Below are 11991 nucleotides of genomic sequence, written 5' to 3'. Positions count from 1 at the left end.
CCCCTGCCCTGTTTTTGGGGACAGAGGTTCCCTTCACCACGGCCCTGGTTGGAGTGGGAGCTGTGGGGCCGGTGGTGGGGGGCAGGGTGGGGGATGTCCCCTATCCCCATGGCTGATTTGGGGACACCCCTGACTGTGCAGTGGCCCTGTGGGGGTGCAGCACCCAAGAGTGGCCGTGGGCACCCCACGGGGTGGTGGCACCACCTGGGTGACACCAGGGGACAGGGAGTGTTGGGGTCAAGGTACCCCTGCTTTTGGGGGGGCTTCAGGGGGACAAGGGGGCTAATCCTGCCCCACTGCACCCTAAAGTGGGATCAGGGGACAGTGGGGGACCCTCCAGAACACATCAGGGGGATGTGGGTCTTGGGCTGGGGGGGAGCAGCCGCATGGGTGGGGGGAGACATGGAGTGGGGAGTCAGGGGACATGGGAAGTGCAGAGGACACCAGAGGGGCACAGGGGACACAGAGGGGTGCAGAGAACCCCGGGGTGTGGCAGGGTACACAGGGGGGACGCAGGGGACAATGTGGGGTTGCAGAGGACATGGGGCATGTCCAGGGACACGGCAGGGAGAAGGGGAGACAGGAGAGGCACAGGGGACACGGGGGGGGACAGAGGACACGGTGGGGAACAGGGAACATGCAGAGTGTAGAAGACACGGGGGGCGGGGGGCACTGGAGGGGGCACAGGGGACACGGGGAGTGTCAGGGGACACGCGGGGGGGTGTAAGGGGCACGGAGGGGCAGAGGCCACACTGGGGCTGGGGACAGGGCGGCAGGGGACAGGAGAGGCACAGGGGACAAGGCGGAGTGCAGAAGACACGGTGGGGTGCAGAAGACTCGGGAGGCAGGGAATACGAAAGGGACACGGGTGGGGGGACACAGGGGCCACGGGGGGAAGGGTGTCAGAAGACACGGGGGGTGTCACGGAAGGCGGAGGGCAGGGGACACGAGAGGCACAGGGCACACGGGCGGCGTCAGGGGACACGGGAGCACCCTCTCATCGCGGCCCCGGCCCGACCCCACCCCGGCGCGGGGGGGGAACTTTTCCCGACTCGGAAAAACTTTTCGGGCCGGGGGGGCCCCGGTGACCCCCGGGACGGGAGGGGGCGTGGCCAGGGGCGGGGGGGCGTGGCCACCGCCAGGTTTGAATGTGACTGGCTTAGGTAGCGGGGCGGGGCCGGGAGGGGGCGGGGCTCGGGGGGTTGGCCCCGCCCCGCGGGGACGCGGCGCTGCCCCTCACAAAGGCGGCGGGAGCGTCCGGTGCGGCCGCTCCGCTCCCCGCGCCCCGGGCACCCCCCCGGGACCCCCCCGGGACCGCCCGGCAACCCCCCTGGACCGCCTGGCAACCCCCCGCCATCCCCTCTCCCCGACCCGTCGCTCGCCCGCGGCTCCGGGAGCGCCAAGTCCGGGCAGCGGGAGCAGCGCCGCGGAGCACCGGGAGTGACTGGGACGAACAGCGGGAGTGTCTGGGACGAGCACCGGGAGCGCCAAGTCCGAGCAGACGCAGCGGTAGATCGGAACACTGCGAGCCGTCCCGCCGGGAACCCGGGGCAGGCGGGCAGCGGGAACCGGGAGCCGTCCGGGCAGCACCGGGCACGGCGGGTCCCGTCACCGGGGGTCATCCCGGCGGGAGCTGAGAGCATCCAGTCACCGGGAGCCGTCCAGCCAGCGGCGGGCACGGCAGAGCTGAGCACCGGGAGCCGTCCGGACGCGGCGGATTCGGACACCGGGAGTCATCCAGGAAGCACCGGGCACGGCAGATCTGATCACCGGGAGCCATCCAGGAAGCACCGGGGTCCCCGGGAGCCGTCCAGGCACGCCAGGCACGGCAGAGCTGATCACCGGGAGCCATCCGGGCAGCCCCGGGCACGGCACACCCGGACGGGAGGACGGTCCGTCCGGCTGGGCACCGGGCACAGTAATTCGGGGCGCAGGGACTCGGGGCACCACCATGGCCCCCCCCGGCGTGCTGCCCGCCCTGGCCTGGCTGCTGGCGGGGCTGAGCGTGCCGGCGCCGGGCCGGGCCCAGCTGCACGGTGAGAAGGGCATCTCCATCCCCGACCACGGCTTCTGCCAGCCCATCTCCATCCCGCTCTGCACCGACATCGCCTACAACCAGACCATCATGCCCAACCTGCTGGGCCACACCAACCAGGAGGACGCGGGGCTGGAGGTCCACCAGTTCTACCCTCTGGTGAAGGTGCAGTGCTCCCTGGAGCTGAAGTTCTTCCTGTGCTCCATGTACGCCCCGGTGTGCACGGTGCTGGAGCAGGCCATCCCGCCGTGCCGCTCCATCTGCGAGCGGGCGCGCCAGGGCTGCGAGGCCCTCATGAACAAGTTCGGCTTCCAGTGGCCGGAGCGGCTGCGCTGCGAGAACTTCCCCCGGCACGGCGCCGAGCAGATCTGCGTGGGGCAGAACCACTCGGAGGACGGCGGCTCGCCGGCGCTGCTCACCAGTGCCACGCCGCTGGCCGGCCAGGGCACCCCCGGCGCCCCCCGCTACGCCACCCTCGACCACCCCTTCCACTGCCCGCGGGCGCTGAAGGTGCCCAGCTACCTCAACTACAAGTTCCTGGGGGAGAAGGACTGCGCGGCGCCCTGTGAGCCCGCCCGGCCCGACGGCCACATGTTCTTCAACGAGGACGAGATCCGCTTCGCCCGCATCTGGATCCTCATCTGGTCCGTCCTGTGCTGCGCCTCCACCTTCTTCACCGTCACCACCTACCTGGTGGACATGCAGCGCTTCCGCTACCCCGAGCGGCCCATCATCTTCCTCTCGGGGTGCTACACCATGGTGTCGGTGGCCTACATCGCCGGCTTTGTGCTGGAGGAGAGGGTGGTCTGCAACGAGCGCTTCCAGGAGGACGGGTACCGCACAGTGGTGCAGGGCACCAAGAAGGAGGGCTGCACCATCCTCTTCATGATGCTCTACTTCTTCAGCATGGCCAGCTCGATCTGGTGGGTCATCCTCTCCCTGACCTGGTTCCTGGCCGCCGGCATGAAGTGGGGCCACGAGGCCATCGAGGCCAACTCCCAGTACTTCCACTTGGCCGCCTGGGCCGTGCCGGCCGTCAAGACCATCACCATCCTGGCCATGGGGCAGATCGACGGGGACCTGCTGAGCGGCGTCTGCTTCGTGGGCCTCAACAACATCGACCCTCTGCGGGGCTTTGTGCTGGCCCCGCTCTTCGTCTACCTCTTCATCGGCACCTCCTTCCTCCTGGCCGGCTTCGTGTCCCTCTTCCGCATCCGCACCATCATGAAACACGGCGGGACCAAGACGGAGAAGCTGGAGCGGCTCATGGTTCGCATCGGGGTCTTCAGCGTCCTCTACACCGTCCCGGCCACCATCGTCATCGCCTGCTACTTCTACGAGCAGGCGTTCCGGGAGCACTGGGAGCGCAGCTGGATCAGCCAGAACTGCAAGAGCTTGGCCATCCCCTGCCCGCTGCACTTCACCCCCCGCATGACCCCCGACTTCACCGTCTACATGATCAAGTATCTCATGACTCTGATCGTGGGCATCACCTCCGGGTTCTGGATATGGTCAGGGAAAACCCTGCACTCCTGGAGGAAGTTCTACACCCGGCTCACCAACAGCAAGCAGGGCGAGACCACGGTGTGACCCCCCCAGCCCCGCCGCCGTTCGGCCTGAAATTTGGGGTTTTTTTGGAGGGGGGGATTATTATATATTTTTTATTTTTAGATTTATTAACGTCTAAGGGGTGTCTCTCTTTCTCTTTGATTTTTTTTTTTGTAATTAAACCTGTAAATAGCATTTGTAAATTTAATTATATATATTTCTATTTAAAATTTGGAAATGGAGGGGAGGAAAGAGGAGAAAAGGGAGGGGGAATAGGAGAAAAAGAGGGGGAAGCAGGAAAGGGAGGAAAAGGAAGGGGTGAAAAAAGAGGTAAATGAGGAGGACAGAAAGAAAAAAAGGGGAAGAAAGAAGAGAAAAAAAGTAGAATAAAAAAGTAGAAAGGGGAGGAGAAAGGGGAGAAAAAAGGAGGAAAGGAAGAAAAAAGAAAAAGAAAAAGAGGGAAAAATAGGCAGGAAAAGCGGGAGAAAAAGGTGTAAAGGGAGAAAAAAGGAAAAAGGGGGAGAAAAGGGAGGAAAATTGGAGAAAAGGGAGGAAAGAAGGAGAAAAGGGAGAAAAAACAGGAAAGGAGATATAAGAAAAAAAGAAGATAAAGGAGAGGAAAAAAGAGGAAAATGAGTGAAAAAAAGGAGAGGAGAAAAGGGAGAAAAAGGAGGAAAAAAAGGGAGAAAAAGGAGAAAAAAAAGGGAGAAAAAGGAACTGGGGAAAAAATTTAAAAGAGAAGGGAAAAAAGAGAAAAAAGAGGAGAAAAAGGGAAAAAACGCTGCCGAGCCTGGAGAGGACTCTCAGCCCCCTGCTCCCCCCTTCCCACTCCATCCCAGCTCCCCCCCGGCTGCTGCTCCAGCGGCCCCTGGAAAAAAAAGGGGGAAAAAAAGGCAAAAAAACCCAATAAAAAGCCCATTTTTCTCACTCTCCTTTCGAAACTCCCCAAAAAAGTGGATTTTTCTTTCCCCACCCCTTTGTTCACTCCCACGAGACCCTGGGCCGGGGCTGCTCCCCCCGGGGGCTCCTCCTGGGCCCCCCCCAACTTGGCCGATGAGTTTTCCTCCCAAATTCCTTTTTGAACAATCCTTCCCAAATACAAACGAGTCAAAAAAACCACCAGATTATTCCTGAGGGCTTTGTTTTGTTGGGTTTTTTTTCCCCCAAAACAGCCCTAAGGATTAAATTGGGGGACTGAGAGGGGTCCCTATGGATGCTGTGGGGCCCCCCAGTTCCATCGCCCCATGGGGATGAGCCAGCGCCTCCCTCCAGCTGGAACAAAGCGCCTTGCAAGGGAAAAAAGAGCTTTTTAACCCAAAAAAATAAGGAATTTTCGGTTTGCAGTGGGAGGGGGGGCCTCTCCTGTGCCCCCCTCCTGGAGGAAATAGCTCACATTTTCTCTGGGATTAGGGGTTTGGCTGGGGTGGGCCCCCAATCCCGAGGCTCCGGAGGAAGCAGGTCCCAAATCCGGTTCAGTTTGTCAGGATTTGGGGGATGCTGGAGGGGGGACATTGGGATTTTCGACTGGAGAGGGACAAGCTCCAGGCGGGGAGCTGGGGGGGGAAAGGATGGATTTAATCAGCTGGATTTAGTTGGAATGAAAAAAAATACTCTTCCCAAAATGGAGAGGGAGACCTGGCCGGGAAGCACTGGCCCCGGGGGTGCCCCAAAACCGGCCCCAGGGAGCCTCAGTGCTTCTCACCTCCAGCATTCCAGAGGGTTTGGGGATCCCTGGAGCACAAAGAGGGATCGTGGGGGGATTGTGCCATTCCCCTTCCCCCAGCAAAGCCCTGGGACGATCCCAAAACCCCCTGAAACATCCCAGTCCTGCGATGTGGGCGAGGAAGGAGCCGAAGGGGTTAAGGCAGTGCCTCTCCAGCACATTTTGGAAAGGAAAAACTCTTTGGATCCGGTTTAATTTTCCAGCGATGACTTGGAAGGGGGAGAGAAGAGGGGGAGAAACTTATCCAGGGCTTTTTTTCCCCCTCCTCTGTGGTTTGGAGAAGCAGTTTAAGGGTCGGGCTGGGCTGGTCGGGACCCCCATCAGCACCCCCTTGGCACCCCCAGGACACCCCAGCCACCCCTGTCACCCTCCCCCTCCCCCCCCTTCTTCGGAGCCTCTGGAAAGGGAATTAAAATGGGGTGATTTTTGCTGTCTTTGTGCTGGTGGTGCCATGGGCAGGACCAGCCTCAGCCAAGGGAGGGGGAACCCCCTGCACCCCTCAATCCCTGCCCTCGTGGTGCCACCTCAGGGGGGTCCCCCTTGCCATGGGGGTCCTGGGCTGTATCCAGCCTGGCACTGGGTGCTTTGGCTTTAGGGTGTTGCCCGTGGGGGTCTCTTATCCAGCTGGAAGGTCCTGCTCCCCAAAAAGCATCTCCCACCCAAGGCCGCTTTGTTTTCCGGAGGCGAAGCGCGGATCGGGATCACGGGGGACGGGGGGAATGTAAACTCTCCACCCAGGAATGCAGGAGCTGGGAGAGGAGGGTTTTTTTTAAAAGGCTTGGATGTCCTGGCTTTGGAAAACAGAGCTGGGATCTGGGATTGCTTCTGAGCCCCAGGGGTGCTGAGGGCTCTCAGGGCACCCCATGGGCACTGCTGGGACCCACTGGGGGTCCCTGTGCCCCCATCTGGGCCCCACGGGATCCTGCAGTGGAGCTGGAATTGGAGTTGGAATTGGGCCGGATCCTGTGCCATGTGGCCTTTTCCAAATTTCTGAGGGGGTTTTGGAGGTTTTTGGCTCTTGGGGCTGTTTGCAGCCCAAGCAGGGAGGCGCTGGAGGGTGTCTGCAAGCAGCAGTCAGTGCGTGTCCCCTCCACCCCCTGGTCTGTCACCCCAGGGATGGGGCACCCTGGATCAGGCAAACACCAGGGACAGGTCACCCCAAGGATGGATCCCTCTGGGAATGAGTCACCCCAGGGACAACTAACCCTGGGGACAGGTCACCCAGGGAATGGGTGACCCTAAGGATGGGTCACCCCAGGAACAAGTCACCCCTGGGGAGAGATCATCCCAAACCCAACTAACCCCGGGGATGGATGACCCCTGTCCAAGTCACCCTGGGGACAGGTCACCCAGAGAACGGGTCCCCCCAGTCCCACTAACCCCAAGGAGAGGGGAGAGGGGACAGGGAACAAGGGACAGGGACCTCCTCTCTGCTCAGGGCTGTCCCCAGCCCTCCCAGCCTGGTGATTCCCATCCTCCTCTTCCCTTTTTAATCCAAGTGAAGAGGCAGCAAACGCCGGTGGCGGGTGGGGCCGTGTCCCCGCCCGGCCGTGCTGGGGGTCCTTTGATGTCCCCTAATGAGCCCCGCTCTGTTTTCACAGCTGCCAGAGCCGCGGGGGTCAATTAACGCGCAAACGCCGCCCCAGAGCACCCGCAACTCATCACACCAGTGCCACCAGTGCCCGCGGGGCTCGTGCTGGTGCGGACGGGGACGGGGACGACCCCAGGAGCAGCCACGGTCGGGTCAGCCGCGGGGTGCTGGTCCCAGCACAGAGGCAGCCCCGGGGTGAAACCAGTGCAGGGAAGGGAGTGCTAGAGAAGGAACTGGTCTTACTGGGAGAAGGATGGATCGTGGTGTGTCCCAAGCACTGGTTGTTCCAGTGCTCCTGTCCTGCAGTCCATAGTCACTCCTGTTGCTTGCCACTGGCTTTCCTATCCTCTGGACCATGGGCTGCCCTGACCACGAGCTCTCCTGTCCCCATATCCGTGGCCTGCCTGTCCTGTCCCTCATTCCCAGGTACCCTGTCTCCTGGGATTGTCCTGTCCCATGTCCCCAGGGACCCACCCTGTCCCCCACTCAGCTCTGTCCCCATGGCCCCCAGGCTCCCCTGTCCCTGGGCTGTCCCATTCTCAGCCCCAGATGACAATGGGGTCCATCTCCCCTGACCCTTCCCCTTCCACTGTCCCCTCCTGTCCCAGTCCCCAGCAGTGTCATGGGGGGTGGCAGAGGGAGGTGATGGGGAGCAGGGAGGTGACAAGGGACATCTCGTTGTGGTGTCCCCATGATCATTTGGCATGACAGGTCCCCGGGCCTCGTGGGGACATCCCTGGCTGTCCCCAGCCTGCTCCTGCCTCCGTGTGCCTTCACCTCCAGGGCGACGGAGCCATCGGGGACCTGAGGCCACGGGGCCCAGCACCCAAAGGTGGCAGCGGGCCCCCCGGGTGCCCCCGGCCCCCCCAGCCCCGGGGCGGGCGCTGGAGCGGGATCTGGCCGCGGCCGAGGCCGAGCCCTGGCCGGGCGCCAGCGGGGACAGGCGGCCGTCGGCTAAATTGGGCTCCGGCCGCGCTGCTCTTAAAGGAGCCGGAGCTGCCGGGAAGCGGGAGGGGCCCCGGCGGCTCGGGGGTCCCTCAGGGGGCTGCGGCTCCCGAGGCAGGTGGAGGATCCTGTCCCCATCCCGCCATCCCACCCTGGTGCCGCGGGATGGGAGTGGGATCCATCCCCATCCCTCTGCCCCCCGGAGCCGAGCGGGACCCGGCTCCACCCGAAGGGTGGGGGAGTGGGGAATGTGGGGCCACTTCTGCGTCTTGGTGTTCTCCTGGAGAGCTTGGGATGAGTGGGTGTGATGATCTGTGTCATTCCCGGTGTCCTCCATTGGAAATATGGGACACACAGGTGTGGGAATCTCCATCTCAGCACCCCTCCTGGAAAATAATGATGGATGGATATAGGATGGGTGGGCATGGGACCAATCTCCATCCTGGTGCACCTCCTGGAGAACGTGGGATGGGTGAGTGTGGGATCCCACCATCCTCCAGTGCCCTCCAGAGAGCACAGGGGGAACAGGCAAGGGATGGATGGACATGGATGGGGGGATGGATGGACACAGGATGGATGGACACAGGATGGAGGGACAGAGATGTGCTGGATGGACATGGGTAGGATGGGTGGATATGGGATGGATGGACACTGGATGGGTGGACATGGGTGGGATAGATGGACAGGGGATGGAAGGACATGGGTGGGATAGATGGACAAGGGATGGATGGACACGGGATGGATGGACACGGGATGGATGGACATGGACAGGATGAGTAGACATGGGATGGATGGACACGGATGGATGGAGGGACATGGATGGATGGACGGAAGGACACAGGTGGGATGGACGTGGTTCCCCTCCAGCCCCCTCCCTGCCCTGCCTGGGGCTGCCCCACGGCCACGCGGGTCCGGCACGGCTGCCCCGGCCGGGGGGAGGGTCTGGGGGGAGGGTCCGGGCAGGGGGCCCCGGAGGGCTCGGGGGGAGGATCCGGGCGGGGGGCGGGGGCGGCTCCGGAGGCGGCGGCGGCTCCGGGTGCGGGAATGTTTGTGCAGCTGGAGCCGATTATGGGGCGGGAGCGGGGGTGGGGGGGCGAGAGGAGGAATGGGGGGGGCAAGGGGGTCGTGCGAGGCGGAGAGGGATGTGCAGGGAGAGAGCGTGTGCGCGAGGGGGGTGAGGAGGAGAGCGGGGTGTGCACGGGAGGTGTGAAGGGGAGCGGGTGTCCAAGGGGGGGTGCAAAGGGGAGGGTTGTGCTTGGGGGTTGTGCAAAGGGGGTGTGTTTGTGCTCGAGGGGGGTGTGAAAGGGGGGTGTCAGGGGGAAGGGGGATGCGTGCAAGGGGTTCCCCAGGATGGAGGTGCCTCCACGCACACACAGCTCTCACATGCACACGTATGTGCACACTCACATGTGCATGCACACGTGTGTGTGTGCCTGTTCCACAGACATGAGCAAACACCACACGCCAGGGACACGCCAGGCACAGCCCAGGAACAGCCCAGGAACACGCCAGGAACTCACCAGGAACATGCCAGACACACACCAGGCACACCCCAGGAACACCCCACTAATGTGCCAGGTACACGCCAGGAACACCCCAGGCACACACACACACATGTTTGTACACCCCGTGGGTGCCCCTCAGGGCCTGTGGGGTTCCCTCCCCCCCTCTCCCCACACTGGGTGGGCCCCTGGGGGTCCCCAGCCCAGCCCCAGGGTGGTCCCTGCAGGGGAGCACCGGCCCTCGTGTTCACTCTGGTCCCTACTGGGCCAGGAGGGGTTAAAGTCTGTCGGGGCTGTCCCTGCCCTGTTTGGGACTGGAGGAGCCATCATCTCAGGGACCTTGAGGGTGACCCCTCTTTGCTGCCCCCCAGTCCAGCTCTGACCAGCCAGCCCCAGAGGAAGCCAGGGCAGGGGCAGCAGGGGAGGGATGACACCTCAAAACAGAGAGCTGGGAGTGCTTCCCCCATGGCACTGTTTCCCCCATCCCTGGGGCCACCCATCGAGGGTACCCAAAAACCCAGAGTCACCCAAGCAGGGTATAACCCCTGCACTGCCAGGGCCTGATCCCACTCCCTGTTTCCACCTCTTTTACCCCAAAACAGCCATTTCAGGCTGAACAAAATATTCCTTTGGCTCAAATCACCACTTTTTATTAATTATTAATTGTTTTTATTAGTTATTATTATTAATAAAGGGAAAGAAATCACCACCCAGCAGGGCAAACACTCTGCTTGGCTTTGTCTGCCTTCTCCAGGGAAGAGAAGGGAGAGAGGGAAGGTGGGAGGGAGGGAGGGAGGGAGGGATGGATAAATGGATGGATGGGTTGATGGATGGATGAATGGAGGATGGATGGGTGGATGGATGGAGGGAGGGATGCAGGGATAGAGGGATAGATGGAGGGAGGGATGGATGGAGGGATGCAGGGCTGGATGGACAGGCATCCCCTGTCACCACACACCCACGCCTGCTGTGTTTCAGGGGTGGACATGGGGTTTAAAACTCATTTAATGCTCTTTTTTAGGGGGTGAATTTATTAAATCCAGTCACTGATTCAATGCCAGGGTGTATGGACTCCGGAATTCCAGGATGTGCCTGGTGCACACGGGGCTCCCTGGTCATGGACCCCAATGTTTGCCCACAGCAACTCGAGCCAGTGGCTCCACTGCAGCCCTGGCCCTTCCTCTGCCAAAATCCTCCCTCCATTCCCCCCTCGAAGCCACTTTTTGGGCCTCTGATTGCCAAAATATATCATCCCTCCATTTCTGAGGGTGTTTTTAAGTGCCTTTTGGGGGCACAGGGCTGGATCCATCCCGGTGCTGCAGATGTAATGAGCTGGGCAGTGGGTCAGGTCTCAACACCACTCATCCCACTGTCTGCTCTCCAGGCTTTTCCCACTGCAGGGAGACAGAGCCAAGGGTTGAATGGCCTTAAAGACACCTCCCCCCCCCAATCCACTGCTTTTGGTGTCACCTCCCCATGTGAAACTACAGCCTGTTCCCAGGGCTGTCACCCCCCCGGAGTGATTCCACCATTCTGGGGGTTCCCCGGAGCACTGGCACACCAGGGAAAGCTGGTTTTATTCCCAGTTTGATATAAAACTGATCCTTCAAGGCGTTCAGTTTGTTTTTCCAGTGGTGGAAAGGTGCTGGTCTGCATCATGCTCATCCTGGGCTGTTTGGGACCATGGTGGGGACAAAAGCAGGATGGGGTCGGCCACAGGTGGTTTTGGGGAGCTCAGGGGTGATTTGGGGGCCGTTTTCTGCCCAGTTGAGGGTGCAGGGCTGGGTGTCCCCCCAGCCCAGCCCGTCTGTTCCCCCACTGCCAGCAGAGCTCCCGGGGAAGGGGCAGGGGCAGGAAGGGGGGTGTGAACAAGGGGAGAACACACTGGAAAGGGGCTCTGCTGCCCACGAGGATGGATCCAGTGGTGGGATGGGGATGGGACCCTCCTCGGTGGGGGGGGACAGGATCCTTCTGGCTGGGCTGGGGACAGGGCCCTCCTCAGTGGGATGGGAACAGGATCCTCCTCGGGAGGAGAGAGATAGGATCCTCCTTGGTGGGACAGGGACATCATCCTCCTGGAGGGACAGGGACAGCCTTCCCGACGGGCCCTGCCGTCACCGGTGCCGTGGCCCTGCCGGGGCTTTCCTCCCTCCCCGGGCTGCCTGGGGCGCTGTGCGGGCCGTGGGATCCCCTGGGACCCCCCGGGATCGATGTGGTCCCACGAGGGACCCCCCCTTCACCCCACGCCACCGCGCAGCCACAGTGGGACCCCCGGGGTGCCCCACGGCGGTCTCGGTGCCAGAGCCCCACGCAGGTCGCGGTGAGGGTCCCTCGGCCCCGTGTTCACCCCGCCCCCTCCCCTCCTTTCCCTAGGACGGGGCGGGACCCCTGGGACTCACAGACCACGCCCACTTCCTAGACCACGCCCACCCTAAACGTCACCCAACTCAATAGACCACGCCCGCCCCGGGTCCCGCCCCTTCTCAAGCCTCGCCCTCCCCCTTGAAACCACGCCCCCTTCTCCCCGGCGAGCGCGCCCTTCGGCAGACCACACCCCCAGACAGCTATTTTGCATGACCACGCCCATTAAAAAACCCACGCCCCACACGCAAAACATTCTGCTTAGGCTACGCCCACTTCCACAGGC

The 11991-nt window shown here is 62.2% G+C and overlaps 1 protein-coding gene across 1 annotated transcript; it reads left to right on the top strand.

Moving 5' to 3' along the window:
* Positions 1-1232: 1232 nt before the first annotated feature.
* On the top strand, positions 1233-3786 carry FZD2 (frizzled class receptor 2). Its single transcript, XM_064636177.1, has one exon. It carries the CDS (start codon positions 1952-1954, stop codon positions 3623-3625), a length of 1674 nt encoding a protein of 557 aa, XP_064492247.1. The 5' UTR covers positions 1233-1951; the 3' UTR covers positions 3626-3786.
* The last annotated feature ends 8205 nt before the right edge of the window (positions 3787-11991 follow it).

This window comes from Pseudopipra pipra, chromosome 26, assembly GCF_036250125.1.
Source record: "Pseudopipra pipra isolate bDixPip1 chromosome 26, bDixPip1.hap1, whole genome shotgun sequence".
In the NCBI taxonomy this organism is placed as follows: Eukaryota; Metazoa; Chordata; class Aves; order Passeriformes; family Pipridae; genus Pseudopipra; species Pseudopipra pipra.
This window is presented reverse-complemented; position numbering and strand designations above follow the sequence as displayed.